This window comes from Anguilla rostrata, chromosome 4, assembly GCF_018555375.3.
Source record: "Anguilla rostrata isolate EN2019 chromosome 4, ASM1855537v3, whole genome shotgun sequence".
Classification (NCBI taxonomy): domain Eukaryota; kingdom Metazoa; phylum Chordata; class Actinopteri; order Anguilliformes; family Anguillidae; genus Anguilla; species Anguilla rostrata.
The window spans coordinates 28,995,710-29,022,748 of record NC_057936.1 but is presented as its reverse complement, the minus strand read 5'-3'; the positions used below and the strand labels follow the sequence as shown (position 1 = coordinate 29,022,748).

The window sequence follows — 27,039 nt, the reverse complement described above, 5'->3', positions numbered from 1 at the left end:
TTCACATACTACAATTCTTGCAGGTAAAATACAGCTGAGTGGAAAACCAGTGTCTGCTATGACTACCATGCACAGGAGAAAAATGGCACATTCCACAAGCCATTAAAAACGTCACCTGAATATTATGAACTTTTAGATCTACAGTTTACATGGTATTAGCATTGTAAGTGATGTATGAATTGTTTTGTTCATGATGCACAGTGTTGGGACCGCATCATTCTAACCAAATTTTTTTATGATATCTTGTCATGAGGGCCTGGTAAGAGCCTGATTTCACGAAGCTTTACTGTAGAAGGCCAATACTTTCATATGGGCCAAGTGGTATTGTTCATATCACATGAAATTAAATCATGAATTGCCAATTCTGATCATTCTCCAGACATAGATGAGTTTGAAAGCTTTTGAGAATGTTCACAAACTTCCTTTTTGTGCTTCTTTTTTTCTGTCATTTTCTAATTTGCTATTTTAGTGAACTGTTGCTGATGGGGAAGGAGATATTAGTCAAGCTCAAAATGGAATAAGGAAGTTGTCTGATCTGTAGACCTGAGCTGACTGAAACATGTCACAAATCAAGCTTGCTTTATGTCAAAGAGGCAAGAGTACGTGAACAACTGATTTTTGGAATATTCAAGACCAAACTGGACATGGTTCACCCTAGATGTACTGTTATCTAATATTTTTTATAGCTGTCCAAAACATTGCTTTTTTATTAGTGTTAATTTATTACAGGACCCATGCAATTGAAATATTGGTATGGTGTAACATATTGTACCAGTATGAACGTTATGATGACGATGTTTGATATTCAGAAAATGTGAATGCCTTATTTACTGTATGGATTTTTTAAAAATAATTCAGCTCTTAATATATGGAAGTCTTATAGATGTATACTTTACATGCGCATACTGTATATGTAAGAGACAAGCATCATCATCAGAGGGAAAAAGTGATCAAGATGTCTGTAAATTAATTCAGACTGCAAGACAGAACACACGAGAAACTGTAGAACAGTTCGACCTCCACTGGCTACTTTTATTGGCTCACTTCAAATTAAGAACCTTGGCGCTGACCTAGTGGGTGGATAACGGGATGTGGATGCTGGTTTTTGCTTTAGCCCAGCACTACAACACCTGATTAATCTAATTACCCGATCATGGTTCTCATTCAAGACATTGATTAGTAGAACCAGGTGTCTTAGTCAAAAACCTTTCCCCACACATGCCCTTTTTAGACAATATTGGACACCCTCTGATCTAAAAGTCCAAGAGATGATAACAGCTTTGTGCTAGTCTAATTTTGTTATAAGGAGATTAACTTGGAAAGTGTATTTTATCTAGTTAGGGCACTAAATTAGTGCCCACATGCTTCTGTTTCATTTGATAACTGTTTTTTATTATCTAAATAGAATAATTACAATAATATATATTTACATTATCTATAATTATTGAATATATAATATATAGTGAATTGAAAGCCCTTCAGGGTGATGAAGGCTGAGTATCAGTTATTCTTTCAGTGAAACTAGAGATGGATGGTCACACCCTAATGTTACATATGCCCGACGATTTCTGCCCCAAGAGTTACATTTACAGGACACACGTACACACACGCACATAAAATATTATATATATTTTTTCCATATATGTACATATAAGCATCACCTCTTACCTCTCTGTTCGAATCTCTAATTTTTAATGTGATCAAAACACTTCCAAAAAGAACACTTTAGCACACTTTCGAGGCAGTAATTTAATTATATTAAAACATTTAAATATGTTACATACAATGAATTAATTGAAATTCTGTGGCTCACATTTTATTTTATAAGAATGCTACGAATGCACAAATTCAAACAATTGGTTTATAAATTTTGATTCAATTCAAATTATAAATAGCATAACATTCATAGTAGCATATGTGTTACAAGCTTATATATTTAATACATTTTCTATTTATAACATTCAAAAAGAGAGTTTTTTAAGAATGACATCTGAAATTGAATAATACCCAAATACTCACATTTGAACAAGACCAGCAGTACGGTGCAGAGTGTCGGGATCAGTCTACAACGCCCTGCCATGTCCAGGAGCATGTTGTGTCTCATGTGCCTCTAGAGGGCTTTCTTTAATGATTGCAAGAGCAGTGTCACATGTCTAGACTTATTTTGCTTTGTGTGAAATATGTGGCCCCTGGAAATAACACCACCACACTGTACACTTGCGAGACACAAAATGGAACCGCCTACACTCGCTGACACCAAAATGATTTTCAAACTTGTTTGTTTGTTGTCTAACAAACAAACTTAAAAAAAAATTTTTTAAATTTTTTTTAAACCTTTATATATGTTTTCCTTTCTGCCTCCTCCACTATAATATCTTGCCAGTTATTGAAAAACAGATAAGATTTGAAATATTAATTAATCAATTACATCTGATGGGACTCCACAGTTATTCACTTAGCACAAGATTTGGGCATAAACTCCAACATGGCTTCCAAATGATATATAAATACAGTGCCACAAAAGCAGTGTTGAGAAATTCAACCAAATCATACTACCCAGGAGGGGAGCACATACCACACATTTCCTCAGTTTCAACAAGCTGAATTTACAGTGTTAGATTTGACTACAGTTTATATGAAACTTGTTACACGTGCTCTGTGGACTGAGATGCTGGATTTGTTATATATGAATATTTAATGATCATTTTTAATTACAAAATGAAATTATGTGCAGAAATTAGATTGAATTCATGAATTTATAAAATTCAGATTGAACCTGAATTTATGAAATTTGGTCAAAAAGATCTGTTTATTAACAGATTTAAAACAATGTAAGTATATTCATTTCAAACATTTTTATGCTACTGTTTGTATTAGCCTCAGTGTACTACCAAAGCCATAACAAAGAAACCATGTCAGAATGTGCACAGCTGTGAACCTCAGACTTAAACCTCAATGTAGAAATATTTATACCAGAAATTTCAGATAAAAGCCAAAATTTTCCTCCTGGGGATTTTCATGATTCCAAACATCCCCATCTGCAGATTAGGAACATGTTAGTTTATCGGGTACATGCTAGTTTAACTCCAACATTAGCTGTCTGTTTTATGATTTACTGTGTGTATCGTTAGCAGGCTTTTAGCAAAAATTTTAAAAAGGAACAATTTAACAGCGACAGTAACAGCTATCACAAATTAAAGACAATTGTGAGTCATATTGTTGGATTTCCACATTTACTGTTGTCTTAGACTTTCATTTCCCAGTGATTATGCATTTACATGTATAATCGTAGCAGATGATTGTATCCAGAGAAACTTACACAGGTCTACACAAACAGGTTTAGGCCATGAACAGTGCTGATGCTGAGTTATGAGGGTCACAACTGATAGTAGTCTATATAGACTTACATTTGAGCTACAGCTAGTAAATCCATGCAAAATGTTGAGCGATAGGTGAGCTAGTGCAGTTGAAATAGGTATGTTTTCACCTGGTGGCAGTGCTGTCCTTATTGTAGTGTTCCTCTGGCGACCCCATGGGATAGGGCTAGTATTTTATTTGGACTACAATTGGACTACAACAAGAGTGGAGGGAAATGATATAGAAAAATTAAACTGTATATGTTTTTAAAAGCTACTGTAAATATATTATAGAAAAATGGACAGTTACACAATATTTAAAACATTATCACCACAAATCCTTGCTGGCCAGATAATCCAAAATGTATTTATTTATTTTTTGCATAATTCATGGAACACCAGGCACAACCTGTAGTGCACATTATCAGTGTGTCTTGGTTCATAAGCTAATAATGTGGCAGCAAATTCGCCAAACCTGACTTGTCATGGCTAGCAAAGCCAACTAAATGGCAAGTGATAATCTGGATTGTTTGTTATCTGTATATTAATAAGTAACTGTATGAATTCCCTTTATCATTTTTTTCTCAATCTACTTTGTGGAAAACCAGCAATAACACAGCATGAGGAGCAGACTTTTTTACAACCATTTTACAAAAGGGGAACATTCCACTGTTAATGACCTTATTACAACTGCAAGTAAGACTGGAAACTCTAGGGGGAATGTTAACAGATGAGTGATCAAATGAGGTTAGGATTTACTGGGTCATAAATGCATTTTAAATGAACATAATTTTGGGGTGAATTGATCATTTAGTTCCAGGTCATGCTGTGACAACTCTTTCAGACCAATCGCATTTCCAGTTAGTAAGCTGAAGTGCCTAGGGCTTATACAAGGCCCATTTGACACTTGGCCCTATCTGTAACTGCATCTGCAATATGATTCACTGGAGATAACATCATACTGTAACCTGAAAAACTCAACATAGATTGTAGATAGGTAAAAAGGTTCATACGTTTTGCATATTGTGCATGAACATATACAGATGGGGGACAACTTAAAGAAAAACCTGAATAAATGAGTGGAAACATAACAAATGCAGATGCTTCTATACAGGTGTACTGCATGATACAATTAAGCAATTAACATCCTGGCTCATTAATATACAGCTCTGTGGCATGTATAAAAATGCTGAGCAGGCCCAGCTGACCATTGATTTTGGATCAAGATGGCAAGAGGAAAATATCTAAGTGACTTTGAAAGAGGGTTCATTATTGGGGCACAGATGGCAGGAGCTTCAATCACAAAGACGGCTCAACAGGCTAGTGTTAATAGGAACAGTGACTAAAGTGACATCAGCATTTAGATCTATGGGAAAAACATTAGTTAAGAAGGTGATAAATTGTGGTCAAAAGTACAAATTCGATGACCGTGGTGCTTGTGCATTAGTACAATATGTAAGGAAAAACAGAAGAGCAACTCTTCCCCAGGTGACCGAGAATGTCAATGCAGGATGTGATCAGACTGTGCCATTGTCTGTTGACAACTACAACTACAACTACTACGTATTATAGTAGGGCTGCAGTACACAAACCCATCATTACAAAGACAAACGTATATTTGAGAATTCAGTGGTGCAAAAACCATAGGCACTGGTCGACAGAGTGCTAAAAAGGGATATGATCAGATGAGTCATATTTCACCATATTCTCGACAAGTGGACGGGTGCGTGTGTGGCATACACCAAGAGAATGGTACAGGCCTGAATACTTGACTGCTACAGCGAGGGGATCTGGCGGCTTTGTTATGCTGTGGGAACCATTTTCCTGGCATTGTTTGGGTCCACTTGTCCCTTTAGAGGAAAGGGTCACTGAAAATCAATACAAAGTCATTCTGAGTGATCACCTTTATCCTATGATGAAACATTTTTATCCTGATGGAAGTGGCCTCTACCAGGATGAAAATGCCCCCATTCACAGGGCACAAGGGGTCACTGAATGGTTTGATGAGTATGAAAATGATGTGAATCATATGCTATGGCCTACGCAGTCATCAGATCTCAACCAAATTGAAAACCTATGGCAGATTTTGGACCGATGTGTTAGAGAGCGCTCTCCACCACCATCTTCAAAACACTAAATGAGGAAATATCTTTTGGCAAAATGGTTTTCCATCCCTACAGTAGAGTGCCAAGTTGCCCAACATCTTATTAAGACACTTTATGTTGATTTGTCCTTTAATTTGTCACCTGTCTCTGCCTAATTGCCTATTGTCCTATAGTCATTTTCTGTGTATTGTGCAGCTGCATGGTCAGGCATGCTAACTTTTAAGAGCAACCTCTTCGTTATTAGTTTTGAACCCCACAGGAGATCAGCTACTCTACAGATTCGTTGTTTATAACATTTTGTTGATTTAAATAGCCAAACTATGAATTTTCTTCTCTACTTGATGTCTTGATGTGACTAAAATTTTAATGGGGACAAAATGTCTCACATACACACAGACAACATACATACTCATATGGGATGCCATACATCAGACACAAATCGTCACTCACACGTAATATACTCAGTGAATCAGTTTAACTCTCAATTTAAATCAGCCAGTAATTATGATCATTTGTAGAGGATGTAAAACTTCATGCTTCAAGCAGCAATGAACAGGGTAGGATTTAGGATTCTTCCATAATGTTTTGTATTTTAACGTCCTATAATGACCGAGACAGAAACACCTCTGGCCTTTTTCTCCGTCACTCTCACCTTTATTATCTAGGCCATCGGTCCTTGACGCAAGATACCACTTCTTTGCTTGCTAGCTTGCTCTGCTGTTGGTTTCCATCCTGTTGGGGGAAGTCCATCAGGGAGCTTACTGGACCTACTTCAACTTTTCAACTTAGAAGTGAACCGAAACACTGCTACAGAGTTCAGTATTAAATGTATGAAACATATTTGTCACTGGAATGGTTCATTTCTGGTGCACTTAATGTGAGGAATACTGTACTAATTAGGTATATAACCACATACCCCTCTTCCTGATACAGTTGGCAGTGTAGTACAGAGGGGATGGAGTATTTCAGAGAACTCTGTCAATATCACCCCCCTTAAGAGCCAAAGGGTTGTTCCTCACTTGTCAAGGACATCCAAGAATACATCCTCACATTATGAATGAAAAATTAATTGTGAAAGAAAAAGTGGTATCACCTTTTTCTTTTCTTAGAAAAGAAAATCACACTATGATCTATCTTTACTTTCAAAAGTAACACTTTACAATAGGGTTCCGCTAACTAACATGAGTTAATGCATTAACTAACCTGAGGAATAAACTGAATCTATCAACATTTATTCATGTTAACTAAGCCATTAGCAAAGGTTGAATGTGAGCTACAGTACAGTAGAAGCTGAGCAATCAGGTGTAAATTATGTGGTATCCATGCAAGTGTTGAATTAGTGAACAACCTGTTCCTGTTTGGAAACATCAAGTAATGTTTTATACTGTCAGTGTATAAAACATTACTTGAGATGACCAGAAGGGAACAAATCATATTTCAGATTCAGTTGAGTTAACATGGAAGAGAATGGTGCATTATTTGATAAAATGCAAATAAATTATTTGTTTGAATGCCTTGTAAATAGATGAGTTCAGTCTTTGCTGAGGGTAATTAAACTCTTAACTCATGTTAGTTAATGGAACCTAAATGTAAAGAATTACCCTTTTGATTAATACTGCAGTCATTTTAGGTACACATCAAACAGTGCTCATTTCGAACTACCATCCATAGATGTCTTAGCATGAACAAGGGGAAAAAATGAAAGCAAAATTGTGTACTTAACTTGTTTCAACAAAGAATAAAAGGTAAAAGTAGTAAGACAATCTAACAATCATAATTCTGAATATGTGTCACATCAATAAATATTAAGTCATGAAAATGGATAGTATGTGCAAATGTCAGACTGGATAAGGATCTTCTGACACAGGTAAGAAATTAAATATACTATGTTGTAGTGTAAGGTATACATATAATATGCAATAACAGTTTGTATGCTTTCCCATAGATAGCTCCTTTTTTCTGCGTGTGCACTGTTGGCAGGAATCAAACGTCTGTCATTTCCACAATAAGCAGTAAGACATGAAAAAAATGAAATATTTTCTATTTATGTCTTCATAAAATACTAAATTTGACAAAAATGTTAAAACATGCAATCATGGCATTTGCAGTGATTTTTTAAAAGGACATTCAATCTAAACCTGGAGGGCTACAAAGACTCTTTCAGTGAACTCTGGAGGATTACAAAGATAGCTATTTTCCCGATTTTATCCAGTAGACATACAAAACCATTCCCCTCAGATATTAATGATTTCTTTACAAGACAGATAACAACTGGAGTGTGAGATGAATTCAGATAAATTAAGATACGTTTATAATTGTAATTAATTGCACTGTACGGTTGTTTTTATGAGACTGCCTTCCTGTGTGTTATAAGAACTATTAAGCTTGTTGTGTAGAAAAACAGGGTGATAATGCAGAGCGTGTGAGCAATGAAACACAGAAGTGGCGGTCTGTAAAACTGTTAAAACCACACTGAGTCTGTGGAGGCAATATGGCCTTACTTGGAGGCCTTGCTTGCACATGCTCTAAAATAAATCAACCAGGAAGCGACCATTTACATATTAGACCTCACATGCATGAAATAATATAGAAATCCATACAGGCAATTTTTGACCCATGTCATGTATCTTTTTAAAATATAAGGCAAAAGATAAAAATGATGCCTTGTTATTAGTTACAGAGATAGCAAATAAACACTCAGCTGGGTCTTTTTTGACCCATGTTGTGCATTCTAGGGTTAAAAACCTTTCATCGCACTCAATGTAGCAGTCAACCAGAGTGAAAGGTGCTTCTTCAAATTAGACTCTATACCTCTTTTAAAGTTACAGTAACAAGTTTATTTTCTTAGTAACTGTTTGACTCTTTTATGAACCATAATAAGACAGGCACATCTTGCCAAGGATTTACTGGTATCAGTCCTACGTAAGCATAGCTTTGTCACAGGGAGCACATCAGCCTGTGACAGGATGCAGCTGGCTTTCTAGGTGGGGCACAGTCAAAATGCCGGAAAGACACATCCGTATAAATGGAGGCTACGTGAAATAAAAGCAACGCAATTCATCACAAATAAGGGCATGTGGTTAAGTCAAACATATCCCCTGCTAAACTACAATGACATTATTCACTGAATACAGTTAAATTATAAAAATAAATAAAAAACATGAAAATTTGCAACAATTAGAGAAACATGTTAACTCCTCAACAGAGTTGTGTTAACAGCACGTCATTTTCATAGAACAGCACTGAGAGGGTGAGGTGTGACTTGACCCAGAGGAGAGACACCACTGTGAAAGAAACAGATAACAATGCACAGATCTAGCACCATTTCAGCACTACAACAGATACAGACGGGGTCTAAATTAGCACTGCCAACGAACACGGTAATCTAGGGTTGTGTTGCTTCTCATTTTCCCTTTGTTTTTGCTTATTCCACAAGAGCACAGACACCACAAATTAATTCACATTCAAACTGACACAGTATTGTAATGTTAGGATTATTATTATTAGGGGTCCAAGCAGCGAAGCTGGTGGAACCCTATTGTATCTTTTAGGATTATTATTATTAGGGGTCCAAGCAGCGAAGCTGGTGGAACCCTATTGTATCTGTTAGGATTATTATTAGGGGTCCAAGCAGCGAAGCTGGTGGAACCCTATTGTATCTGTTAGAATTATTATTAGGGGTCCAAGCAGCGAAGCTGGTGGAACCCTATTGTATCTGTTAGGATTATTATTAGGGGTCCAAGCAGCGAAGCTGGTGGAACCCTATTGTATCTGTTAGGATTATTAGGGGTCCAAGCAGTGAAGCTGGTGAAACCCTATTGTATCTGTTAGGATTATTATTATTAGGGGTCCAAGCAGCGAAGCTGGTGTAACCCTATTGTATCTGTTAGGATTATTATTATTAGGGGTCCAAGCAGCGAAGCTGGTGTAACCCTATTGTATCTGCACAACAATGCACAGATCTAGCACCATTTCAGCACTACAACAGATACAGACGGGGTCTAAATTAGCACTGCCAACGAACACGGTAATCTAGGGTTGTGTTGCTTCTCATTTTCCCTTTGTTTTTGCTTATTCCACAAGAGCACAGACACCACAAATTAATTCACATTCAAACTGACACAGTATTGTAATGTTACCCATTTGCTTAAAGACCTGCATGGACTACATTTCTACATCTTGATCGTTGGCAAATCAGATGCCATCAAGAATGGGTGCTCTTCTAAAAGTGTACGGTCCAACCTGGGAATCAAACCTGAAAATTTCTGATTACGAGCCAACTTTGTTAACCCCCGCCCTCCACGGCCACACAAAACACCCACGCCTCTCATTAGGGGTCCAAGCAGCGACGCTGGTGGAACCCTATTGTATCTGTTAGGATTATTAGGGGTCCAAGCAGCGAAGCTGGTGGAACCCTATTGTATCTGTTAGGATTATTATTATTAGGGGTCCAAGCAGCGAAGCTGGTGGAACCCTATTGTATCTGTTAGGATTATTATTATTAGGGGTCCAAGCAGCGAAGCTGGTGGAACCCTATTGTATCTTTTAGGATTATTATTATTAGGGGTCCAAGCAGCGAAGCTGGTGGAACCCTATTGTATCTGTTAGGATTATTATTAGGGGTCCAAGCAGCGAAGCTGGTGGAACCCTATTGTATCTGTTAGAATTATTATTAGGGGTCCAAGCAGCGAAGCTGGTGGAACCCTATTGTATCTGTTAGGATTATTATTAGGGGTCCAAGCAGCGAAGCTGGTGGAACCCTATTGTATCTGTTAGGATTATTAGGGGTCCAAGCAGTGAAGCTGGTGAAACACTATTGTATCTGTTAGGATTATTATTATTAGGGGTCCAAGCAGCGAAGCTGGTGTAACCCTATTGTATCTGTTAGGATTATTATTATTAGGGGTCCAAGCAGCGAAGCTGGTGTAACCCTATTGTATCTGCACAAAAGTTCATCGACCGAATGTGCTCTACAACTTTGCTATTGGGACCACCTATGTCCACCATATTGTTTGCCCGCCATTTGGACTTTTTTATTAGCTGGGGTGCGGAAGAGCTGTAGCTCCAAATCTAAAGTGTTACGACATCTAGTAAACTTCTTTACGGAAAGCGGCTAGAAGACATCCATGGCGACGCAAGTAATCCGACACCGTAGGGTCTAGTTTTTATCAGTGAGGGGAGGGTCTGAACGTCGGGGAATCAATGGAAGACAGTGCCAGCCAGAGTGCATGCTAGGCTACTAAAAGTTTGTTAGTAAACACTTTTTGAGAGGATGAATCATTACTTTTCTTTGGCATGGATCCATTTGAAGACAATATCGGGTGAGTTCGTTTAGTCTTTGAATCCGTCATTATGCTGAGAGAAATCGTATTCTCAATTTAATCTCTAAATTGACTGTAAGCTTAGGGTTGTAACTAGGTAGCTGTTTCGTAGGTGACTTAATGCACTCATCTTAACTATTGCTTGTATTTTTGCATAGACTGCGTTGTTGCTGTTCTTGTTTGTGTTAGTGTTAATCAGGTTAACCTACAGGGTCCAAGTTGAATGAGGGGTTGTTCCCTACACTTGGAATGGTACTTCTTTCTAGGGTTTTCGACACACTTGTTCCTGGTTATGGTTATACCCTTTGTTGTACGTCGCTCTGGATAAGAGCGTCCGCCAAATGCCTGTAATGTAATGTAACGTAATATAATGTAATATTCCGTAGCCACAAGATAAACCCGACATTAGCCCTAAAATATGACAATACAGCAGCGAAAACGCTGCTCACTGAATAACGAAATAAACGAGACAAAGTTTTTAAAAATTATATTATGTCATTCTACAGTCAATATCTGGGACTAAACATTGAATAAATATGCAATCTTACCACTGGTTTTACGTGTAGAGATGTCCCTTTTGAGACTGAGTGGTCATATATTGTCTTGGACAATCCGTTTGTGAAATATACTCACATTTGTGATGCCTGGGTAGGCTACCTTCAAAATACCACACCTGTGCGTAATAACACACCTGTTGCTTACGGCGTTGTTTCCCTTTTTAGTACAATTTGGCTTGATTGACAATTCATTTATTCAGTAGGTGAGAGTATAAGCTTTCTAACGGTGTATAACATGTCTGATTTTGCTTTTGGAATAGTGTTTTATAGGTCAGCGTAACTGAAAATTTTCTTATCTGCCAATGTCTAAATAAATAATACGGTAGGCTACTCTGCGTGCAGCACGCAGGTCGCGAGTTGATATTTCGTCTTTTGTTTCGTTTTTTTCTCAATGTCGTATTTATTATTTGAAATGTGTATTATTATTCTATCTGTCTCTGAGGCGCTCTGTGCATTGTGCATTGTGCAAATGTGCATTCTCTGCTAAGCTGTGCAATGGACTGGAATACGTGTCTGACGCCTTTTTTAGTTGCGGCGCGGAAGCGCTGCAGCTCTACATACACGCTGGACCATCAAAATGCTGTTTTATACTTTTGCATAGTCTGCATAGTTCGCGTAGTTTCTGTTGTGTGTGGGACTCGAGAACGGCCAAATCATTTGTACTTGTGCGGCATATTGCACAGCTTGCGCAGGCCACGTAATTAGATTTTGTTACTGACCGTTATAGTTCAAAAGACAGCACCTTCATTCAAATTTCCAAACCTACCGAAAAAAACAGATCTTGGAGAGTGAAAGTGATTTAGATGCAGATATGTCTGAGACTGAGGATAATGTTGAGGAGGCCCTGACTGTGTGGCATGATGATGAGAATGAAGCCTTTGAGATTCCACATTCTGACCCTCCTGTTGTTTCTCAACCACCAATAAACCGTCCTGTCATCTCTCAACCCCCAAGAAACCCCCCCGTCATCTCTCAACCACCAAGAAACCTTCCTGTCGCCTCTCAACCACCAATAAACCCTCCTGTCACCTCTTAAACACCAAGAACTGACATGTTTACTTCCAAAAATGGAGAACTACTATGGTCTAGATCCCCAGTTGAAAGACAGGGTAGACTTAGTGCTGCTAATGTCATCAAAATGGTTCAAGGCCCCACCAGATATGCTAGCAGTCATGTACAAGACATAAAGTCTGCATTTGAACTCTTCACAACACCGTCAATGCAAAAGGATATTCTTGAGATGACAAACTTAGAGGGGAGGCGTGTGTATGGTGACAATTGGAAAGAGCTGGATGTGACTCACTAGCAATGCTATATTGGGTTGCTTATTTTGGCAGGAGTGTACAAGTCAAAAGGTGAAGCAACAGCAAGCCTTTGGAATGCTGACACTGGTCGGGCAATTTTTCCAGCTCATGTTTTCTCCCACATTATATGCTTTGATGACAGGGAGTAAGGCAGGGTCGACAGGAGTGTGACAAACCTGCACCTATCTCGTTTGAATGAAGAATTGATACCCACAGGTACTCAGTTGGGCTGTTATGTTCATTTTTTATCAAAACTCAATTCTGGTGACTAATTTACTTTTTATTGGTGTTTCTTCATTATTGAATAACTGTTATATGTTACTTATTGATGTTCTGAAGTGTTTTCTGAACCTAAACATTTGAAATGTTTGACAATTTTAATATTTTTTCCTAGGGTCAAACTGACCCCGAACATAAAATGTTACTATGTTTGATAATAAAAGGTGTGTTTCTTTCCAAATGTTATTTTTCTTTTTTAATGAGCACTTAATACCAACATAAAGCCCTGCAAACACCAAAACATACTTTGTGTTCAATTTTAGGTCAATGAATGAGATTGTACAGTCACTTGCATATTTCACAATAGTCATATAAAATCAATACTTGATGTATAAGGGGAGGATGTGGGGGGTCATGTCTTATTTACTGGGCTATTAAGATGGTCAGTAGAAAGGCCTAAAGTATCTTAGAGAGAAACTTGGGTAACACTTTCAGTTACAATTATTTTCTGCAGGTTCATATTGCCACCAAACATAAAAGTTGTTAGTTAATTTGAACATAATAGGAGGATTAAAAATCGCTCCATAGGGGGCGCAATTGTGCCAATGCTTGGACCCCTCCCAACGCCGCTTGCGGCTTTAATTTTTTAATGGGTTCTTCCGATCAGTGGACAGGATGAAATGTGGCAGTCGCAGAAAGGGAAGTAGAAGTGGAAACAGAACTGCAGAACAGAACTCCGCAGCAGTGCTCCAGCTATCAGCACAGGCACTCTCCAGATCAGATTTCGGTTTGAGCCCAACGTGCTGTTCATTTCTACAGCTACAGCACTGCAAAATGTTCCTGCGACGCTTCCCTCACGCATGACCTTTATCGGACAGCTCACTGCTGCTACTGAAACACTCACGGAAGTAGAGCTTCATTTTTACTTTGGATTGGTTTACCACAAATGTCATGTACAGCAGTGTACAGTGCTACTGTTGTTATTTGTGTGCAGTCTCAAGAATATGCTCTATGTATTTATATAGACAGGAATCAACAAACAAGTAAGTCTTTAAATTTTAAAGCTAGAAGAAGGCTTCCATTGTGAATCACTGAGATGGTGTCAACAACAGCTTTCTGTTCTTTTAATACACATTAAAAATATTTCCAATCTGATTTGAAGAAAAGGTTTTGGAACTGAAGACTTTAGCAGAAAGGCCAGAGCTGCAGTGCCTGCCGTGTGTAAAAGTGCACCCTCCTTATCGGTCTTCCACTTTCTCAATTTGGAGGCCCTGAGATTGCACTCACAACAACAGTTCTCAACCGATAAACAAAAGAGGTAAATACTGGATGTTTAGTCTCTCCCTGGACAATTCTTTTAGTCTCCACAAACTAATATGTTTGAAGTTTCAGTTGCCACAAGCTATTTCAATGTGCACTCTATTGATATTTCCCGCTTTAGCACACAAACCCTTCAACATACCGCCTTCCCAAACAGCAAGTCCCCCCCCCCATTTCCACAGGGGATAACGTGTAGAAACGAAACAAGCTCTTTATCTTTTCATAAGCTTCTGTTACATAGTCCTGAACAGAAGAGTAAATCTTCCATTAAATGCTACTCATATGAAGAGGCTGGTAAAATAAGTTGTATACAGAGCCATATTGGCAACTGAGTTGGTGGGACAAGCCCTTAATAGTAATTAAATTAATTAAATCGGTTAATAAAGATCAAATTTGAATACTAATTACCAAACATTCTTTGCAAATGCAATGTTGTTATTTTACCACTAGATGGACTTCTGCATCATCAAAACAGTTTCAATATTCATGCTTTCAATTTTGAAGTAAATTTTTAATAGATAGCAAATAATGCCATTGTGTCTCATTTTTATCAAAATTAAATTGTGTGTGTGTGTGTGTGTGTGTGTGCAAATGTTTGTGTATTTGCATGTCTGGACACAAGACGAGAATAGCAACTTCAATATTAATGTTTGTGGTTGTTTACTTTTTCAAGAAAGAAATTCCCTGTGATTTAATTGAACTCCTGTCCTTGAGGAATTCATTACAGAAGAGGAGGAGTGTTCCCTCTGCATGGTGTCCAACAGGGAATATCTGATGTTATGCTTAAGGGTGGAAGCATAAAACTGCAACACCCCCATAATGTCCAAACTGCTTCAATGGGGAGTGATTTTTGCTTTGGGGTAGAGATACAAACACTATAAATGGACACAGTGTTTATTGGAGTTCAAACCTAATTTATCTAGAGGCCGGGTCTTTTTTTTTTTTTTCTTCGAATAAAAAAAGATACATATTGCCTGTAATACAAATGAACGCCCTTGAAATATGTTAAATAAGACGCATAACAACTGAAGGACATATTCCAACTATGATAAATAATGACAACATATGTGTTTTCCAAGATTTATTGTATTCTCTTAGCATACATAGCAAATATGTACATCTTTACAGTTAGCCATGAAGTACAACAAACCAAAAAAAATAAATAACAAATTCCCATAAAACTTTAGAGACCCAATGCTGAAACAAGTAAAAACCTCGGATTGAAGTCAGCCTCGAACAAGTCTGTCTGCTATGTGCTTTCTGTAGTCATTCCCAGAACAGCTACACGTGAGAAGTGTAAACAGATTATAACGCATCTTAAATGGGTAGCGGCAAAAACACTGAATTCATCCAGCGCTTCACATCTGCTATGAAATGGTGACCTACGTTGGATTCTGTTTATGACAACAAATATAGATTTGGAGCTGTAAAATATAAGTGTAGCACATGACATATAACTTTGTGTCTGTTTTCGCAAGAGAAAAATGTGCGAGGAAGCAGGTTTAAAAGTATTGATTCTGTTACTGTACAAGTATCATTGGTTAGAAATAATCAATTAATCAATACATTAATTCCAAATAACAAGCACTTGATAAATAAATAAAAAAATGCTCACATCTTTATTTTAATGAATACCATGATACATTTGGTATAAATCACAGCAAGATCTACCATACAGTATGCTGACAACGGTGCCTTGCAGCAGCAGTTTAATTAGCGGAGTATAATTTGTGCACATAGTTAATGCTCTTTTATTAAGGCCATAATCAAAGCCACGCAAACCTAAGAACACTTTAGATTACCATAGGATTTCACAATTATCAAACTCAATTAAATGCTGCTAGAGTACAATATCAGTGACTGTACACACACACACACACACACACACACACACACACACACACACACACACACACACACACACACACACACACACACACACACACACACACACACACACACACACACACACACACACACACACACACACACACACACACACACACACACACACACACCCACACACACTCAGAATGTCTTTGAAATAGGATGTACCAGATATAAAGAAAAGCAAATCAGTCTAGAGTACAATATCAGTGAATGTACATACACACACATACACACACACACACACACACCTCAGAATGTCTTTGAAATGGGATGTACCAGATATAAAAAAAGCAAATCAGTCTAAATGACTTTGTAATGTAACACAAAGAATTAATGAACAGAGGTGCCGTTTAATATTGAACTGATCTGTAAATCTGTACCATGCAGTATTATCATTAAAGAACTAGCAACCAAAACATACAGCTGTCATTGTTCCAAAATAAAAATACAACCAAACTAACAACCTTGAATACAAATAAATATTTTTACATGGAAAGACGGCGACCGATGCACAAGTAATATGAGACTGTGGCCGGTCTTAGATGTTATTTTTTTAAGAATAAATCCACCAGTTAGTCCTTTTTTCATTTGGTTTTTACCTTGCCTTTCTGCCTTCATATGTAATCATAAAAAAGTTAACCTGCAAAAATGTTGTTCAAAGTGCATTTATACAGACAAGCTGATTTGGAAGAAAGATTAAAACTGAATATTAACGGCAGTTTTGCAATAAAACCCCCACTCTCATTCAAACTAAATGTGCGAAACAAAATCTAAAATATTTGTTATTGGACTAGCAACATATGCGTCACCCACAAAAAGTTATAAATTCCCTCCAGTCTGTCTATATATCTTTTACTTTGTAAGATTCTGGTAGGAGAAACACTATTTGCTCATATGAACAATATAAGGCAAAACTGATCTACAGAATGAGCCTTTCACTGAATAAATCCTATAACTAAAGATGCAAAATCATAAAATATGAAATAAAAAGTATATTCTTTCTACAAGTTATCAATATGTAAACTACCAGGAGTGACACGTTCAATTATTTCATCGTGGGGCATAATATAGTCAAATATGATGATGGGCTGCACACATACTGAGTTATTTTAAGACGAGGAACTGAACTATTTTGCTATTAAAATATTTATCTTTGTAAAGTCATTTAATTTCCACTGAAACCACATCAGTACAGGAACACAATTTCATCAAACCATTGTGATAAAGAACCTATTTCTTCATCGACAATCTCAGAAGAAAGGGTACCAAAAGGCACCTGTCTCCATGGAGGAACCCTATCTAGTTGATGGGGTCTTCGTCAGGCAAAAAAGTTAAATCTGGGAACTTTCAAACCTCTCACCTACTATAGCGGTTTGCATAAAGAACTAAAAAGGGTTCCCCAATGGAGACAAGCCAAATAACCCTTTTTTTTCTAAAAGTGTACATAAATCAAAAAGATTTGCAAACATCTCTAAATAGCTGATTTCAGTTTCATACACAATCCACACATCTGCAATGCACTGACTCGGTAAAATTCAGTCTGTGTGAAGACGGGGGCAGCAGATCCATTTAAACTAGCAATTCAAAAATGTACCAGCCGCTAGTATCTTAATGAGCTGCTAGTATTTTAGTGTGTTCCTTCGTGTTTCCAACGTCCCCAGTTGTGCCAGATTTAGAGGTTTTTGTCTGAAAAAGAAATACAACTACCAGAGGTCCCTGGCTCGTTTTCATCTCAAGGTAATAATGTCACTGCAACGACCTGTGCCATGCCTCATTGCAGATTATTTTTTAAAAACTGCCAATACATCGAACGGAATACAAGCAAATCAGACGACTGCAACCCAATTGCAGATAAAAGCCCTGATGAGTTTCTGCATTTGGCCAGACGCACCTGAGGCTAACGTTTAGTACAGAGCTGAAAGTGCACATCTGAGAGGAGAGAAATACTGCGTAGGTGAAAAGGCTTAAAGACAGACTGCAATGCTTTATCAAGGTTGGGACCCCCGGTTGCAAAAACCAGCAGCAAATAACAATCCTCCTTTGCTTAATAACTACAGGTGAAAGTGTTAGAGACACTCCACTCCCACACATACAGAACAGTCAGGATTCAGGGATATCCACACTTCACTGTGCACGAGAACACAAACACCAACAGAAACGACTCTTCTTTTTAAAAAGCAGCAGACATATTTGAGGGAAGACAAAGAACAGTGCAAATTAACACATTCAAAGTGAGAATCTGGCTGAAGCATCAGGTCACAACAAATCAAGCTAAATTCATTTGAAAATATTCATCTGCTGGAAAAACCTCTTATCTTAAAGCTGAACTAACTGGACTGTTTCCAACAACTGTTTTGAAATCTCTTGATCAAGTACAAGATTATCTTTCAAACTGTATCCTTTAGAAGACTGCTCTACTTCTATCCAATCTGTACCAAAAAGTGCAATCAAGCAATATAACTGGATTTGTCTTTAAGCATGCGTGTGTGTATGTATGCCTCTGTGTGTGCGCGTGTGTGCATGCCTGTGTATGTGTGTGTGTGTGTGTGTGTCTGTATGTGCGCACGTGTATGCCTGTGTGTGTGTGTGTGTCTGTATGTGCGCACGTGTGTGCATGTGTGTGTGTGTGTGTGTGTACAGTATGGTATATGTTTAAAATGAAAACCTGAATGCAAACAATTGCTGATGATAAAATGTCCTGTCCCTGGTTCAGGCAGCGTTCCTCCATGACAGGGTGATGTAAACCGACTGACAGAACTCAACACGACCGTCACTCCAACTCAACATAACTCAATCATCTGAACACCCTGGATCAGCTCAGGACGCGACTGAAGGGCTCGTGAGGAAGGCATCACACAGCTATGGAGCTGCGGCACTTGCTTTTGCGCCATTCTTCATCTATTAACATGGGCCTCAGCTCAAGTGTGAAATAAATTACATTTTCAAAATACCTGGTATATCACCACCAGTTCTTCCCTTTCGGAAAAACCGTGCGTGCTACGTGCCGTGGAGAAGGACACGCGGAAAGACAAGCTCTTATTTCGCGGACTTAGCTGCCGAGTGTCACTGCGTGCATCTGCTTGGCGATGTCGTACACATAGGTGATGTCCGGCCTCTTCTCAGGGTCAGGATTGATGCACATATCTACCAGTTTTCTCAACTGGAAAAGGGGAGAGGGAGGGGAGGGAGGGGAGAGGCAAGAGAAAAAAGATCCACTTTAACTGAATTCATAACAGCACATTATATTCACGCCAAAAAAGTACTTTTCGGAAATTTAGTTTGCAAATGAGGAGATCGAAAATAATGTTCTATGGAATGCGGAGTTCTTCCATCAACAAAATGTCATGAGGGTACTCAGAATATAAAGACTTTGAATATTAAGTGCTTGATACAGGCATTTTTCCGACAGCTCTGACAACGGCACACTTCTCACACAGTCAGCCATTTTGTGGTAAGTGAATGATGAAGCTGACCCTTACCACAGCCCATGGAGGCTCACTGAAATATTTTATAAGGGAAAAAATAAACCTGGAAATGAATGTGAATGAATGAATGTCATAAAAAGTTACTCAGAAACACGGACTTAGAGCTATGACAACTATTTAACACGCATCTATGGACTAATCAGATAGCAGATCTTCTTGCTACTGTGACATCACTCAAGGGAAGTGTGTGCTGTGGACTGTTAAGCAGTGCATTATAAGTGATAGTTTATAATAGTCCACAGTAAATATAAGTCATGAAAACTTTTATATTTATTTATATTTACAGAAACATATTCAGGAAACAAAAACAAAAATTCCTAATTTTAACTGGTTATCCACACAGGCCGGGTCTGTAATGTCCCCTAGGTCAGTGGTTCCCAACCTTGGTCCTGGGGACCCCTGTGTATGCCAGTTCTCATTCCAATCATGCTTGTAATCCCACAATTTTAACATGCTTAATTAGCTGCTGATATTTCTTAATTAGGTGCTTTTCACATGTAGAGGGATTATTTACCCTCTTAAGCCACATTATGTTCACATTGTGCTCATTGCGCTATATTAAAAAACAATAAGATAACAAAGTTAACAAAATTATTTAACTGATCAAATTAAAGACTGATTTGAATCAACAGGCTCATAATTGGTGAAAGTGTGGACACAAGGCCATCAAAACTAACCATTTGGTAGACAAAGAAAATGATAACAAGCTTAATAGGCCTAAGGTGGGAAATTAAGAAAGAACTTAAACACATGTTGAACAACCTAATTAGGAGCCTACTGATCCACGTAATTCCTTAATTTCATCATTAAAAATTTATTTTTATGTAATAGTTTGCAATACGGCACAATAAGCACTATGTGCATATAGAATTTTTATTCTTCATGGCATGCATATCTATTTCTGACAATGTTTCTTAAAAGGGTAAATAATCCCTCTACATATCAAAAGCACCTACTTAAGAAAAAAATAAACAGCTTGATAAAATTCTGAAGTTGCAACTGTGAACGAAAAGCAGCATAAACAATGGTGTCCCTAGTTTGGGAACCACTGCCCTAAATCAAGACACCCTTGACCATTCAGTTTTCGAACAGAACAAATTATAAAGGCCCTGTTTGGCTGTATTTTGAATGAAGCTGCCGGTAAATGAGGGACCTAAACTCTTACTCTGTTTCAATATTTCCACCTCGGTTTCGGTATTTCTATAACGCGACGGTAATTGCCCTGAATGTTAGTGAACCGGCACTGTTACGCCTCCCGGCCCCAAAGTCGCACTTAAACGCTGCTGAGAGGCTAACCGGAGCGCCGCCGCAGGTAGACGCGGTTCAGACCGGCCACCGCCGGCATCATCATTAAAAATCCTGCGCGGGGTCACCATGGCAACCGCCTGCCGAGGCTTCGCCGCCGCCGCGTGCGGCTTCTCCTAATCAGCTGGCATGTGAAATGCAAATGCAGGCAGTCTGAAAATTAGTCAAGAAAGAATAGGGGATGAGGACGCCGATATGTGAAATATTCATGCATTACACGGACAGGGGAGGAACGGGGCCGGGGGGGGCGGGGGGCAGAGTAAACCCAGGGAGACGGTAAATGACACAACAAAGATGAGCCTCTGACATTTTTTGCCATCCTTCAGAGACGCTGTTTACACCCAGGCTGTGGTTGGGGGCCTCACAAACAGAGCGCGTGCGGAGGAAAATATCGGAGGGAAGGGTGGGAGAGGAATGCCACTCTGACAATGGGGAGCGCAACAAGGTCTTTTCTTTTCGTCCTGTGATTGGAATGGCCTTGTTACGGGGTGGTTATTAGGCCTTTTTCATGTTTTCACGAGGGGTTGTATGTGGGGTTTCAAATGACTAAGGTACAAAGGCAAGCCTATGACACACAGACACCCCTATCTTGCCAGCATGCACCATACACAGAAAGGCACCTTACCCTAAAAGCAACAGGGGAGAACATGATATTTAGTCAATCTTGATACCGTTTCATTTCTACAAATAGGTTCTGTCAATTCACCACCAAAAAACTGCCCAATAGGAAACCACGCAAAGCCTGTCCACAAAGCCTTGGTTTGTGTCTCACGTACAGCTCCAAAGCATCTACACAAGCAGGTAGAGAGATGATTTTTACGATTATCGTCTCGATTACGTTGTGGTTGCATTGGACAGCTTGCTTCGTGAGTTATGCTTACACAATTATTCGCCTGTCCTTCCGTTGCAGGTCAAAAAAACATGACAGTAATGCCATACGAAATGAGGGGAGAAAAAGAGTGAGAAGGCAAGACCGGGGGCAAAAGATACAGGAAGGTGAGATTCATGTTTCGGTGAAAGGATCAATTCCAGGTGTAGAAGTTCACAGCCACTGAGCTAGCGTACAGTTAGATGCCTGGTGCAGGATAGTTAAGTCTTAGCATCTAGCTAATTAGGTAGTAATGGCAAAGACAAAAACAATATGTGCATGTGAAGAACCACAGGAACAAAAGTGACAACTAAGGTAGACATGGTGCACGTAAAGGACATTGCCTTCACTCCAAAATCCCCAACAGCAACATACACTCCCTCCAAAAATATGGCAGAATGACACAGAATAATAGTGGGAAAAACATATAAAACTGGGTATTCTAAATGTTCGGATCCATCCACAGAGTTTTAAACTGGGGACAGATGAAACATGGAGGCTCTCTTATAGAGCACACAAGAGGACAACAACAGAGACCAGAATGAGTTTTAGAGTACTTCTTTTCATACTTTGACCATAGAATCAAATGGAGATGTGTCAAGGTAGTGGCAAGTGCAAGGATTGATCACAGTTGTATCAATTTTTGAGGTTCTACCTATATCTAATGTAGCCAAGGGCCACTTTGAGAGAGGCCTAAGAGTTTCTGCTGACTGGCCTCAATGCTATGAGGAAAGCAACGCGATTGGGTACCTCTTCAGAGTAGTGATCGGACGGGAGAGGGGGATAGTCACACTGCTCAATCTTCTTGCACAGGGAGTACAGGTTCATCTTGTCTCCGTAGAACGGGCTCTGCAGCGCAGCCATCTACCAGAGAAGAAAGAACAGCACATGTAATAGGGTAGTCACTGCTGCAGCACAGGAGGAAACAATATTACTCCCATGCAACAAATTTGAGCCAAATGTGATTGCAATCAATACACCTTCATGCTGTCCACACTATCTTACTGAACGCAAGTGTGTGTGTGTGTGTGTGTGTGTGTGTGTGTGTGGCTGTGTGTGCACATGCATTTGTTTGTTTTCTAAAATCCAGTTGGATGTGACACATATATGAATGTGGGGAACGAGACAATACAATACAACATAGAATAACTTTATTGACCATACTTCTCACACAGTGACATGTTTAGAATGAAAAACGTAGACATACACAGAAAAACACTAAACATTGTGCTTATGGTTATAACAGCTTCACAATAAAAACAAATCACTTTTAAAGGAAATTCAAATTGAAAAATAACATGAAATTAAAGTGCAGAGAATAGTATATTAATAATATACTTGATTTGAATGAATCTATTCACATTCAGCTGAATGCCTTCTTTTCAAACAAATTAGCAACCATCAAAACCACAGCACAAAGGCAGACCGGAGGCAGAGGGCCAGCCATCCCAAAATGCATTACAGTATTCTGTACATAAATAAACAAACAACAAAAAAAAATTTTTTTATTTAAAATGAACCCAGTATTCCCACTGCAATATAGTTTAGATTCATTGTGTGGACCTAAAACTTTAAACCGACTGATAAATATATACTTATTTACAATTTATACATATAATTTACATTTACAATTAATGTCTAATCTTTACTAAGATGTATACTGACATCATCTGAAAGCTCAATTTTAAATGGGCCAGACATATTTTTCTTCTAAGACTATTCTAACACAAATTAGTTAGTTGCATAAACATTAAGACTCACATTTAACCTCCTCACTCCAAGGCTAAGTGAAGTTAGACATATCAGTTATATGCTAAATGTAATGTGGTTTCTGCTTTAAGATTTGCAGACACTAAACAATCAAGTTTTAACATCTGTCATGTTTATTTGTTCAATGTCTATTTACCCATAATTCAAAGCTAATTTGGCTTTGTAACTGAGTAAGATAGCTTGATGTCATAACTGAAATTAGATGCTGGACCTAAGCCTGACTTATAATAAGACCAAGCAATAAACTTCAGGCTATGTTTATGTAACCAGTTCAATGTGTTCAAAGATGAGCTTTGACAAAGGCATTCTTCAGTGCCTAGAAACCTTAAAAGTGTTTACAATATTCATGATTTTTTTTAAAAGAGTAACAAGACAAAAATGTGAAAATATTATATGCTTTTGCATGGACCACAGAGAGATTTTAGCAATGCGTTTTTCCACATTTTTGTTCCTTCTTTACCCATTATTTTGTGCAATCAGAGACTACACCAATATTGAGAGACAACATTTTTGATACAATCCAATCCCCCACTACCCCATGTTGAACAAAGCACTTCCCTAGAAGATGTAGTCACTTGAGTGCTTGCTCATGCATCAGATGATTTTCACACAGAAGGTGCCAAAGCATTGGCATGCAGAGGAATGCTCAGTGAATCTCATGAACCAACTGAGTAAGAGCTGGTGAAACGTGCATTAACGGAGGCAGGCATTATGCCAGATGTCACTTTCATTCCAGATGTTCCCCTTTCGCACACCATCTTTGTAATTTGTCAGTGTTTAATCAAGTGGCTGAAGTTCCCTAGCAACCCAATCAATCAGGAACGCTGGGTTCCGAACACCACACGCTCGCCAACTGATAGCTGCGGCCGTACCACAACTTGCTTTCGTGCCAATTGCCATTTTACGGCAAGAAAATCATTCATCATACCAACAAAGCTTGCATTAGTATGGGTGACCTCATGGCGGGAGTGGCTGCTGTCCTTGGTATGCCATGTCTATTTAGGCTATGTGATTACATAATGATAACGAAGAATGCCTGTGAAAACCTAAGGCTTGGGGTGTTTCACAAATTTACTGAACTGGATTACACACAGATTCTGTCACTCGAAAAATGTGTGCTGGACTATAAGAATATATTTTTTTAAATGGCCCCTTTATATTTTAGCATATTTCAATTAAACTCAAATTCAAAAGTATACAACCATCAAATTACAGAACAAACTTTTGTGTTAAATGGTCTCCTTTTCCATTTCAGTAAGTCTAGGTACTACAAAAGCATAGTGGTAAAACCACCCACTTATTGCATAATAATGATAAATGATTATGCGTTGCTCTACCAGTGCTACTGTAATTACTTCTCAGATACTGTAGGACCTCCATCGGCCAAAAATAGGCATCCTTTTATTTCCCTGTTTATCTCACAGACATAACCTGAGCTCCAATTGCACTCTCTGACACTGACATAAATCCTGTTATAAACCACTCTTCAAGACTAATCGTAACCCCTGGAGCATGTCTAAAAATAGTACATTTATGATCTCACTTTCCTCTATATCTGTTGATAAGAGGTAAGTTTGTTAGGTTTACTGAAAAAATAGTTCACTGAAGAAGGATTTTAGTGAAGAAAATCTGAATTTAAATTTAACATCAGTTGCATGACTGTGATATCAATGTGGCAACATATCTTCTACGTTCCTGCCCCTGACAATTGCTCACCCTCAGGAAGATTTTTGAAGCTATATATATATGTGTGTGTGTGTGTGTGTTTGTGTGTGTGCGTGCGCACATGCATGTCGCTCAAGCACACAGATAAACCACACCCAAGCAGCAAGCATCAGTCTAAGTAAGTAATACGGACACATATGCTGAAATATTTTGACCGGCAATGGAACATGCTCTCTGCTGAAGACTACTGCAAGAGTGACGTGCCGCGAACAGTGCAGAGTTGAAAGCCTGCACAGTCATCAGCGACATCATTAAAATGTGCGGATAGCGCTCAATGTCAGCGTGATGAAGCTGAGGGAAAAAATACTGCATTCATTTAATGTCAGCTCACAATGGCTTTCCTGGGGATTGCACAATGCAGATCCCAATTAGCTGCATGCATCTGGCCTAAGATGCCTGTCACAATAGCAACGTCTTTCGCTGATTGGACAAAGAGGGGACAGAACGAGAAAACACCATAGATGTCACCCATCTGGGGACGACAAGAACAAAGCTTCCTAGCATTTCAAAAACGATAGTGACACATCCCCGGTCTGCATTCAAATGATCATTTTAGCCATCAAGACGCTCCTAACACTCGGGGGGAGGGGGCTGTCGTTAGGTATGGCATTTCGGCACGTTAATTATTACAGTGCAGGAAGGATCCAGGGGAGAACCGCGGCCCTGGCTGGGAGAGGCCCCATCAAAGGAGAAGAGCAGCGCGCGCACACAAGCCTTCACACACAGAACCCACTTAGCATCCTTTGCTAATTGAGCTAAGCAAACAGGACGTCTTCAGCTCAATGATTGTTTATGGGGCACAAAAGGAAGAAGCCATCCCATTATAAATACACTGATTTCCATTAACATCCGAATACACAAAGAATGGAGACTCGCCAGCAGAACACTATCACACGAACATGCGCGCGCACACACACACGCAAAAACACACACCCACACTCACACACGCAGACACAAACACAAACAACCACAAATCCAAGTACACAGCCACACACACGCACAAACATATACAAACATGCACACACACAAAAAACAACAACAATAAAAAAAAAAAACCAAATCAAACACACACAAACAAAATACCAACACACAAACACACACAACACACACACAACACACACACACACAAACAGCCACACACACACACACACACACACACACACAAACACACACACACACACACACACAAACAAATACAGGCACGCACACACAAACACACACACACACAAACACAAAAACACACACACACAGTTAAAATGAGGAGGGGGGGACAGGCGAGCGAGGTGAGTGAGGCGAGCGGGCCGCGTGTCAGAGCGAGGCGGGGTCCAGCCCCTGGAGCGGAGAGGCGTGGAGTCAGCCACCCCGCCGCACACCTGCTAATAATCCTCATTCTGGGAAGAACACGGCCCCGCCATCCTCACCCCCCACCCCCACACGCCCACGCCCCCCCCCATACCCACACCCGACCCACCCCTTCCAGCAAACCCACAGGACGGATAGCCCCGCCCCCCCCCCCACTGTCCCCACGCCACCCAGGCAGGGGCCCCGAGAGAGAAGAGCGGTTACCCACGGAGACGGGGAGGCTCCCATTAAGACGGCGCGCCCGCCGCTGCATTCCGCACCGCTTCTTTAAACAGAACCAGCCGCTGTTAGCGCCTCGCTTTAAAAGGCATCTCAGGAATTATTATACGGTCCTGTCACATGTACAAAAAAAGGGGGGGTAAAAATCCCCTCTCCTTTCCCAGCTCATAATAAAATGCCAATCACGATGCCTACGCCGAGCTGGAACCGTGTGGATTTTACCGGGTGGATAA

At 39.2% G+C, this 27,039-nt stretch overlaps 1 protein-coding gene and 1 long non-coding RNA gene across 7 annotated transcripts in view; one reads left to right on the top strand and one right to left on the bottom strand.

Annotated features, from left to right (window-relative positions):
* Positions 1 to 335: 335 nt before the first annotated feature.
* Positions 336 to 19,022, top strand: LOC135253140 (uncharacterized). The gene is made up of 2 exons (XR_010329545.1): positions 336 to 660; positions 18,786 to 19,022. It is a non-coding gene; the product is annotated as an uncharacterized LOC135253140 (long non-coding RNA).
* Positions 15,251 to 27,039, bottom strand: part of nek7 (NIMA-related kinase 7) — a 68,108-nt gene continuing 56,319 nt past the window's right edge. For all 6 annotated transcript variants that reach the window (XM_064332056.1, XM_064332053.1, XM_064332054.1 and 3 more), the window contains 2 exons: positions 22,481 to 22,594; positions 15,251 to 19,232 (listed from right to left, as the gene is read on the bottom strand). In XM_064332056.1, the coding sequence (XP_064188126.1) occupies positions 19,122 to 19,232; positions 22,481 to 22,594 (225 nt within the window). In that variant the 3' untranslated portion in view covers positions 15,251 to 19,121. The remainder of the gene's footprint in view (positions 19,233 to 22,480; positions 22,595 to 27,039) is intronic.